The sequence below is a fragment of the Acanthochromis polyacanthus genome, chromosome 14 (assembly GCF_021347895.1).
Source record: "Acanthochromis polyacanthus isolate Apoly-LR-REF ecotype Palm Island chromosome 14, KAUST_Apoly_ChrSc, whole genome shotgun sequence".
NCBI classification, from domain to species: domain Eukaryota; kingdom Metazoa; phylum Chordata; class Actinopteri; family Pomacentridae; genus Acanthochromis; species Acanthochromis polyacanthus.
The window spans coordinates 33,413,271-33,424,042 of record NC_067126.1 but is presented as its reverse complement, the minus strand read 5'-3'; the positions used below and the strand labels follow the sequence as shown (position 1 = coordinate 33,424,042).

The window sequence follows — 10,772 nt, the reverse complement described above, 5'->3', positions numbered from 1 at the left end:
GTTGGGCGCGCTACTTCGAGTCCGACAGAGTGCCGGTATGAAACATTGAACCACGGCTATTTTTTCAGTCACGAGAAAAATTTAGCAAAAACGCCCATTTATACACATTAGTGACACTCATCTCATAAATTTTACAGCGCCTAACTCGTGGAATTTCGTTACCACAAGCCATCAATAAGGACGGAATCGAACTGGTAGGAATTTGACGCTTCTCTGTTACACAATGGAGGGACTGCTCCCTGACGATTTGTATCGAAATCCCCACCGACTTTCCCTGCATGGAAAGATAATCTTATTTACCGCAAACGAGCCTCGGCGACAAATGACGGCGAAAGAAGCGAGTTAGTATTCTGCAGCCTTTCGTTTGAACGGGGAGACAGCGCGTTCCTGAAGGCAGCAGATGGAGCAGCTGTCATCAGCAGGAAAAGATCAGCTCATGTGGATATTGTAACATGTAAATGTGCCACAGATGCTCAGAAGAGACACACACTGCATGTGTTTTAGTGACAAAGAAAGATGAGAAACCACAGAGCTTCCAGTATAGCCTCATCACACTGAGCAGCTCAAACAGACTGGGAGCCCTGGCATTGAGTTTAAACTTTCATATCAGATGAAGGAGAATGTTTACATCCTGCAGGGCCCCACAGTATTGTGGACCCATGAAGATAGTGTATTTTATACATCTCTGCAGGCAGGAGGTGTGAAGCAGATTCCATTCAGTTTTCCCCATGTTGTTGCTGCAGAATTTCCTCTCCACAAAGGACAGATATTTGTTCTTGGGCTGCAAAACGTGTCAGAGGAATCCTTGGTTAACCAATCTACAAGCCAAACTGTCGGCTACTTTGTTCAGGATGGGCTAGCGTTTGATGGCAGTCTGATCTTACCTCATCCCTACATTTGCATCACACAGTGCATCTTTGTGCTCAAGGCTGACAGAGTGGATGGTGCCCTGAAATGCACTCTGGTTGCAGCAACATCTAAACAGCAACTTGTTTATTTTGAGAACGGAGCAGTAAAAGAAACGTGTCAACTACCCTTTGAGCAACCGGAAAATATTCAGGTTGTTGACACTGGAAGGAATGGCTGCTTGTTCGTCATATCATTTCACCAGGGGCATGTTTGTGCTGTATGGAAGGAAACCTTTCAGGTGTGTAAAACAGGGGTGTCATTATCATTGATCTACTCACATTGACTTTCTAGGTTTTAGCAAGCCCTCTTTGTTTACCACTCTTCTCCAGATAGCCTCCCTCTGGTCAGGAGTCAGCTCAGTCCATTCGGATGACTTCTTGGGATGTGGAACGGAGCAGATGCTGCTGATTTTTAAGGATCAACATGCAGAAGGACAGCAACTAGAAAAGTTTCTCATCACTGACCTCTGTGGCCTTTCATATTCTGTAAGGCTTTTTGTATTCAATAAGCTACAGTATTCTACTTTTTATTTACATACATTTACAAAATATATATATTTCAGCGTGACCAGGACACCGAAGCACCAAAGACATCTCCTCCCCAGCAGAGAACTATCTCCTCACTCTTCAGGCTTTAGAATCCAGATTGCAGGTGAGTTTTTATAATACACTCAACTAAAATATAAACAACACTTTTGTTTTTGCTCCCATTTTTTATGAGATGAACTCAAAGATCTAAAACTTTTTCCACATACACAATGTCACCATTTCTCTCAAATATTGTTCACAAATCTGTCTAAATCTGTGACAGTGAGCACTTCTCCTTTGCTGAGATAATCCATCCCTCCTCACAGGTGTTCCATATCAAGATACTGATTAGACACCATGATTAGTGCACAGGTGTACCTTAGACTTCTTCTGGGTGCTCTTAATAACCTGATTTGAGGTTTGCCTGCTTGAGTATTTTTTCCATTTTATTTCTTTTACAAATTGAGTTTTCTAGGTTTATTCTGTCTTGATATTTTGCACATTATTTTGTTGCTGCCTGTGTTATAGCATGTACGGCACTTTGGTCAACTCGGGTAGGTTTAAATGTGCTATATAAGTAGGTTTTATTTGGTTTGAAAATACCTGTACCAAACAAACAAGTTCCCTTATGTGTGGACAGTGTGATTTGTTGGCCAAAGCATGCTGGTAACACCACAGTACTTTAATTATAATGGTATGTTGCGACACACTTGTGTTTATCTTGCAATTTGGATTGCACGTGACCATGTTGCACTTTTGATCATTTCAATCAACTGTTGAGCTCTCGACGTTTTTATAGTAACCATTTAATAATAATAGCTGAAAGTAAACTTTTAGTTTCGTTAGGACATTTTCTTACAAAATTGTGTAAATAATTATTGGTTATAGCAAAATAAATAAATAATTCATATTTTAGTTTTACACATGTAAAACAATGTCCTTCGTATTATTAATTCATTGTTCTGCATACATCATTTAGGGATGTATATTAAAATATCTGTATGTATGTTTTGATGATAATGTAATTTAATCTGTATTGCCTATTCATATTATATTGCAAAGTCATTGACCAAATCATGATATTTGTCTGAGATGCCACCCTTCTCCTGTTGCATGTCCAATTTATAATGTATACTGTCAATCAAATATGATTTCTAATTTAGAGTGGATTGGTCGTGCTTCAAGAGCTCCAGAGAGAAGCGAGAGTGAAGGACAGAATTCTGCAGCAGTCAGTCCAGGTCCTGAGTGATGTGGTCTCAGAAAGAGAGACTGTTCTCACCCAGCATGAGCAGGTACTGTGTATGTAAAGAAATATATTTGTACAACCATGACAATGAAACAAAACTGCATGCTGTGTTACAGTGTTTAGTCACAACTTACTTTGTGTGTTCTTATCAGAAATGTTAGTTTTTGCACTTAGGAGATTAGAGCATGTTTGTTCAACTGTGGTTCCTTGGCCAGATTTAAAATTAGTCAACAAAAAATGGCATGGAACATTAGAACAAGACATTTTTAATTTATAATCCGGATACTGCCTTTTTAATTATTAGTAGCATTCATTCAGGAATCACTACATGTGCAGCCATGACAAAAAATGCGTATTGTATTGCACTATTTATTTAAAATATACTGTTTTCTTATCAGAAATGTTAGTTATAGTACTTAGGAGATTAGGACATGTTGTTTAACTGTGGTTTCTTGGCCAGATTTAAATTTAGCCAACAAAAAATGGCACAGAACATTGGAACAAGACATTTTTAATTTGTAATCCAGATACTAGCTGTTTAATTTTCAGTGGCATTCATTAAGGAAATTACCATCACGCTGGCATGTGTTATATTTAATTAAAAACCTGCGGTGTACGGCTCATCTTCCAAAACAAACATTTCTGAAAAGCACATTACAAATACTTCCCTCTCTTCTGACCAAAAGCAACATTCTTTGTTTTCCAATGAAATCCACTACGTCTGTGCCTAAACGGCTGTTGTTCAAACTGAAATGTCTGACACAAACTGCTATTGGTGTCACTGCTGTCACACACTTGTCATTGCTGATTATAGTCTTTGCGCTCTCCGTCTAGGAAGGCCTAACTGCTCTGTGGGACTGCGATGATGAGTCAAAGGACGAGGTCTTGGATGACAAGATGCAATACATGCCGGCAGTGTCTTCAAAACCTCACATTGACAAGCTGTGGCATCGTATCGCCGAGGACCGAATGATTGTTGGAGTGATACTAAGTAGTGACAGCTCTCGGTAAAGTTTTTTTTTTTTTTAAATCGAAGAGTAATCCAAATGTTTTTCTATGTGAGCTTTATGGACCAAAGTATGTCTGAAATATGGCCCAACACTTTGTAGTGACTCTTCTAATATGCTCTGTCAACTTGATGTCCTGTCAGGCATGATGAGTCGATCTAGTTGAGTGGATCCATGCAATGCAAAGACACGGGCAATATTGATATGGCACTCCGTGTTTTAATCCAGTGAGAAGTACGACTGTCCATCTGTCAGACCATGTCATTGCTGCTCGATTAGATTTATCTCAACTTCTGTGGGTAAATTAAAAAAAAAAAAAAAAAAGCTGTCATGTGACTAAATTAATGAGGCATTCTTGTAAAGAAACCCAACACTAATTTAGTAAAGATGTTTATTTGCCTCTTTGATTGCCCCAAACTGCAAGACAGATGCAAGGTGATGAGGTGGTCACCATGGCAACAAGTTTTTAATAACTCTCCAAGATCCTTTTGTGAAAACAAAAAGCTATCGGATTCCTCCATCCACCTGTTCTTGTTTTCTCATTTGGGAACACGCAGAGGAAAACTACTTCTGGCACGACAGCCTCAAGAGCCCACATGTTGCTGTTTTGACTGGTCCGCTTGATATAGTTTCACCACCTGGAAATACTGGTGATAATCAATCCACAAGCAATCACACCTTCACTCACACACCCACTCTGTAGTTTTGCATCTGATGTCCAGCGCGATTATCCGCTGTCCATGTGATATCTGATTGTTAGTGATGTGTTATTTTTGTTCCAGACCAGTGAGCACTTTGAGCTTATCCATCCTGACAGAGGCGAGCCAAAGCTCAACGCCCGCAGTCATCCAGACCCGGAGCCAAGTGTTCCGGCTCCCCGCGCCCTGCCCCTCATCATCCTCCTCTGCCTCCACGTTCTCGGAGCCCGCAGCCAAAAGAAGCAAGCAGCATAACGCCAGCAGACCCAATGATCTCAACACATGCAGACTGGCTGTGACTGCGGTGACCAAGCTGACACCTCTTTTGAACTCCGGCTGTGTCAAGTGCAGTGTCATGCTCCATTACATCCAAAGACAAGATGCTTTTGCCCTCCTGAGCAATCCAACGCCGGCTGTTCTCATTGTGGCCAAGTTGTATTAGACATTAATGATGATCTCCAATCGCAGCTGCTGAAAAGCCCTCAACTCAAAACAGGTAAACTCACAAAAGCATGCAACTTGACATTTTAATGCACACATGGATGTTTATTATTTTGTCTTGGTGTTTTTTTTTTGCCCAGATGAGGCGAGAGAGGACTTGCTGAGTCTGTTGGCAGTGCTGGATCGCTGGGTCTTCCACATAGACTCACCTGATTACAGTTTAGGTGATATAGATGGCTGGATTCAGAAAAGAGTGGGCTGTAAGAAGATAGAAGTGAGCCCTGAGTATCTACTATTAAATTCTTCAGGACCATCTGCTCTCATGCTGCTGCGCTGGCATCAGATTACCCCTTTCCAAGGGGAACTGTCTGTCCATTCCAGTAAATCTTTTTTTTTTTGAATGACACCAATAAATATTACTGACCTCAGAGTTTTTGGTTTATATTGTTCTTACTTTTAGTTAATGTAGTTTAATTATCAATTCACAGAGTGAAAGAATGCAGATTTTTATCTTGAAATTAAATATCCCTCTGCATAAAATATCTGTACAAGAAAAGCATTCAGAGAGCGCAGTATCTCCTCCAAGGCCGTTCATTCCCCCATATGGCATTGTCAGCAATGCAGCCTTCCTTTATTAGTTATTGATGATCAGAAATCTCGGCAACATAGAATGTGGCCATTTAATATAGATGTACCCACAAACACTTGCTGTGAGCACAGGTGTGTATTATATATGTGTATGTTATGTACGGATGCTGAATCGCGTGACCTAAATATGTAGCTGGAGGTGGGAATTGATGTGACACGGAAACATTCCACAATTTAATCAATTGTTCCTTCTATTATTTCTGACAGATAAGTCCGCAGCAGTCAGTTTGTAATAGGATCACAATCATGATCATCAGCAGGCAGCTGACATAGTGCTCACTTGTTGTCATAGTTACAGTGACGCCGTGCTGCTATCTCGTAACGATACAGAAGTCTTTAACAAATCCGTGGATCCACTCCCAAAATCTAATCACTTGTTGCTTGTGTCATTTCTGACCTTCCCTGAAAATGTCATCGAAATCTGTTTGTCTGTTTTGAGTACTGTTGCGAACAGACAAACAAACCAATGCCTATCATCACATAACTCCACTGCATTCCTTGGCAGAGTAACAAGAAGTAAAAATAGGGTCCACACAGAACAACATTGCTCCATAGCAGTATTAACATTAATTGCACAGTGTACCTTTAAGAAGTTCTTACATTTTGCCTTTACTTTCTGCTGTCTGGTTGCCATTTCTGTAGGTTATAGCTTTTCTTATGAAGAACTTCCTAAAAAGTTTGCATGATCTGAAACGCGACTTGCTCCTAATTTGATTATTGTGCAAAGCCAGAAAAATCTGAGATATTCAGTCGAATATCAAATGTAGTCTTACTGCTTGTGTACTGGTTGAAACACCACATCTGGAAATCTCTTGCATTATTCAGTTTTATGTAAAAGAAAGAGGAAAGGTAGTTCTGCAAGTAGAGGTGGCCACTGCTCAATTTATATTAACAGATTCAAAGTAGACAAGGCTTTGAAGTTGACGAAGGCGTGTGTCTGCATGATATTTCACCGTATCAAATAGATTAAGATTCTCTGGCAAGCAGAGCGCTTAAAATTACAAATCCTGCAAATGAACCCTGAACAGGTAGCTGGTTGGGAATTGGCTGACAAGTGACAAGATATGACAAAAAGACTTCAAGAAACCTCAGTCTTTTTAAAATTAATTGCAGCATGTATTATGGAATAGCAAGCAAAATCCAACTCTGTTTTCTTTGCAGCCAATTACAGATGCTCCAGTTCTTGGACTCCCTGTTGGCGTACCTCCCTGCTTCTTGCTCCGTCCAGCTGGTCAAAGGTATAAGAGGTGAGGGTACAGCACAAATGCTTGCTTTAGCACTGGAAAAAGAGGTGGTGTCACTCAGAGATCATGTGTCGCTGCTACTCTGTGAAGAAGACGAAGAAGAATCAAAGAAGAAGAGCACTGGACATGAGGGAACCCATGAGCTAAGTTCTGTAGAGGGTCTTCAGAAGTGTAGGGAGGTGTGGCAGCAGGATGTAGAGAGGACGAGGATGAGGTTGAGCCCTCTGGTGGATGTGGGGAGGTATCGTAAGCTGATCCAAAGTGTGTCTGAAGTCCAACTCGAAGGGGATTTTGCAGCTCTCTTAAACACTCAGAGGACATAGAACACACAATTCCCATCACTACATCTGTTTCCAGCATTGTCTTAATGGACAGAATCTTTAATAGTGTCACCTGTAATGACAAAAAGACAATTAATCGTGTATGTTCTGTTCATTTTCAACTGCACTTGAGCTCCTAGCCCTGTTGCCGGCTTGCTGTACTGAGCTGAACTGTGAGTGTCTACTCGCTCAGACAGCCTCTTGGGGTTCCTATCTATCCAGCGTCTATTGCCGTGTAGAACCTCAGCCCAATTCTGTTGGATCACCTCCTGGGTTTCACAGCCTTAATCTGATACCTTTGTGATACTGCTCTCTGCACAGCTTATTCTTCTCTTCATGTCCCTTTCAGACCTTCTGTGTTCAAACGCGCTCTTTTGTCTGTCGCCGCGGCTTCTGCGTGCTGTTCAGTGGGAGACGGAGATCACTTTCATCCTGGAGTGAGAAACTGTTTGTGTTATGAATAAAGACAGCAGATGATGGCAGTGCAAAGCTTCATACATCTGCTCATAGGCTGCAGTTGACTGAAAGCTTTTAGTGGTACTTTCCCTCATGGTTCGGTTGTTTTGATGGGGAATGATGTAAAGGGGAAAAAAAGTTCACGGAGGCTGTTTCTCCTGTGACGCTGCACAACCTGTTAGTGCTGTGTTTACAACGGCATCCATCCAAAAAAGCATCAAATGATATTTAAAGCAACCTCCACTTTGCTAGATACAAAAAGTCTGCGGCAGCTTGACCAGTAGTGTTGGCTGAAATGGATGTCAAGGGCTTTTTTTCCCCTCCCAGTGGGAAACCAATTTAGTTTGTTCTGAGAGCTCTACCATCTGTTTGTATTACTCAGTCTAAGGAGAGATAAATTCCCCATCTTTTACACCTTTAATGTCTCTGCTTCATTGGGCATAACTGCTACCACTGGACTCATTGCCACAGGACTGCTCTAATAGCTGAAGCAAAATACTTCAAAATTTCCTATTTTCATGAGTGGTTTCTATTGTGTTACTTTGTGTTGGTAATACCGCTGTGGGTTAATGAAATGTTACAGAAGTAGGAAGTCTATTTTTGTCATGTTGGCGTGTAAATAAAGCTCCAGTTTGCGGCTCTGTTCGCGAGCTCAACTTCAGCCACTACGCAAGCTGATCACACACGAGCACTTTTCCTTTCTGCTGCTTTAATCCCTCACATGCAGAAAACGCCCTCCTCCCCTTTTGGCTGCGATACCAACACCTCTGTCACTTCTTGCACCGAGGAAGACTTTTGACTCCCGCACAGTAAATAACACCAGAAAATGGCCAGGGGGAAATGAATCACATGTGGAAGGGACAATTCAATTGCATTGGTGTTCCCTTAGAGCCCAGACTGCCACCACCCCAATAAAATATATGGTTTGTCATCCCATTATTGCCTGTTAACTTCTATTTACCCTGAATGGTGGAAGAAGACTGCAGGGTTTCTACCCTCTGCTGAAGCCCCCCTCACCTAAGTGGTGAATGAAGACGCATCAGATAAATAATGCTGTTGCTGTGAAACATCTCACACACAGAGAAAAGAAAGTCTACATCCTGTCTAGTTTATTAGCGCACTTGACAGATCCTTACATTTTCTAACACCTGTACCAGCCTTTTATTGTCACTTTAGTATGGAAGCCTATTTCTGCCCGGATAACAAAACTAATCAGCAAAAAACAAAAAGTTATTCATCATAAAAATGATTAATGGTAAGTCAGATGTATGAGATAGAAGCAAATTAGCACATAATCAGCCAAAAACAATTACGTAAAATCAAAATATAATTAACAATTAGTTTTTAATCGCACAATTTTGCTTAAAGCCAGAGTACTGGACCTATACATATGAATGAACGCCTGTTTTGTTGAAGTCCCTGCCAAAGGGAGTTCGCACGAGTCAAAAAAGCCAATCAGCATCAGCTAACTATACTCTCTACTGGAGTTTTAACTCTGGTTTCTGTGTCAACATTCTCATGCAGGATCAAACAGCTAAGATGGTTGGAAAATCTGTTTGGTTTTTTTTTCTTCAGATGCTTCAGACAAAAAAACTGAGTTAAGAGTAAAGATTACAGTCAGAAAGCGATCAGTGACGGGCATATGTCATAAATCTTTACCTATAGAATAATTTTGTAATTAAAATTTTGGTTCACCAAAAGCATCTTTATGATTCATCATGGCTAATATTTCAGTTCAATTCAAGTTTTCTAAAATAAACCTACACTACCATAGAATTAGCAGAATAACACGTTTCTGAATGCCGTCATTTATTAACTACATCAGTATTTTTAAATTGTATTCTAATAGTTTGATTTACATTGAAATTAAGCATTTTATCTCTTGCTTTGCTTTTTAGAATACAGGTCTTTAATATATACGTGTTTGCATATATGACCCAACATTTAACAGCATCAGAGGGCATTGTTAAGTTTAAATGAAACTTAATTCAACAGTGTAATAAAGTTGAGAATGATAAACAGCACCCAGTTTAGCTTTATGTCATTTCTTTTATGTTTTCGTTACTTGGGTGGCTCCTTCTGTGTCCATTTGAATCATAGCGTGTGCCTCGAGACCTCCATAATAGTGAATGATGCTGCTAAGCCATGTTTTAACTGATGCTTTGTGATGAGGCCACTGGTCTTTGCATGCAGTCAGCTGTTATCGATCGGGGTCACAGGCTTTCCTCTCCCCTAGAGTCTGGAACTCACTGGGTCAACCAAACGGAGTGGGCGACCATTGATTCTATCTACAATATAATGCTAAGTGTACAGTCCACATACAGTAGCAGATGTGAATACTGTCTCTGAATACACAGAGCTCCCATGTGAGACAGTGTTCTATTTTAAAGACAAAAAAATGCGCGAGTTAGCAACATTTAAATTTTGTGTTTCTGTTATTTCAATTATTTAACCTAGATACTCTCTTGTTTTAGGACATCTACAGAAATAATTAGAGGTAACTAATTAGTTGAGGTTGCGCCTTTTGCTTACAACTTAGCAGCCATTTTTTGGGTCCTAAGGCATAATGGTACAAACAGAAAATTGTACATGCATAATGAATAGCTTTTAACCCTTTAAACCACAACCACACTGTTTCTGGGTGTGGTTTTTTTTTTTTTGCTTCTGTCACATTTTTACTCACTGTGGGCAGAAATGGATTTAATGAAATATAACAGTTACAGTGTCATACATTATATTATAAAAGAAAAAAGAAAAAATGGAATTGTATTATTAACCCCGCCCCAAAAAAATCAACATTTTCCATGTGCTCTATGGAAGCCCAATTCCACCACTTGAAAAAAGTCATGCTAGCTCATAACGATGAGATACAGACTTACAATCTCATAATTATGACTTACTATCTCATAATTACGAGATCGTAAGTCATAATTATGACTGACTATCTCAAAATTATGAGATACAAAGTCATAATAGTAATTGTGAGTCATAATTCTGACTTTCTATCTCATTATTATGACATGGTTTCTGCCAGTTCTTTTTCAAATGAGGAAACGGGCTTCCATAGCACCCAGAGGTGTTACAAACACTGAAAAATTGGTGGCTGTTCATACTATAGATATTTTGCTTCTTACATTTTTGATTTGTCTTAGCTCCTCTGTGTAAACAGAGCCTGCAAATTCAACCGAAAAATCCCTAAATTTTTGCCTGTTTTACACAGGCGAGTCACCTTGTTTTAACAGAATCTGGTTATTACAAAAGTGTTTTTGGCATTTT

At 40.0% G+C, this 10,772-nt stretch overlaps 2 protein-coding genes and 1 long non-coding RNA gene across 3 annotated transcripts; all 3 read left to right on the top strand.

The window, feature by feature from the left end:
- The first annotated feature begins 89 nt into the window (after positions 1 to 89).
- Positions 90 to 1,560, top strand: LOC110957638 (FA complementation group B). The gene is given in 4 exon segments (XM_051958640.1): positions 90 to 575; positions 578 to 1,147; positions 1,243 to 1,394; positions 1,472 to 1,560. Coding segments are annotated over 3 exon segments (762 nt in total). The 5' UTR covers positions 90 to 458; the 3' UTR covers positions 1,318 to 1,394; positions 1,472 to 1,560.
- A 2,136-nt stretch (positions 1,561 to 3,696) lies between these two features.
- Positions 3,697 to 5,228, top strand: LOC110957640 (Fanconi anemia group B protein-like). The gene is given in 3 exon segments (XM_051959449.1): positions 3,697 to 4,806; positions 4,809 to 4,883; positions 4,969 to 5,228. Coding segments are annotated over 3 exon segments (690 nt in total). The 5' UTR covers positions 3,697 to 4,451.
- A 1,392-nt stretch (positions 5,229 to 6,620) lies between these two features.
- Positions 6,621 to 9,519, top strand: LOC127537026 (uncharacterized). The gene is made up of 2 exons (XR_007946331.1): positions 6,621 to 6,723; positions 7,390 to 9,519. It is a non-coding gene; the product is annotated as an uncharacterized LOC127537026 (long non-coding RNA).
- The last annotated feature ends 1,253 nt before the right edge of the window (positions 9,520 to 10,772 follow it).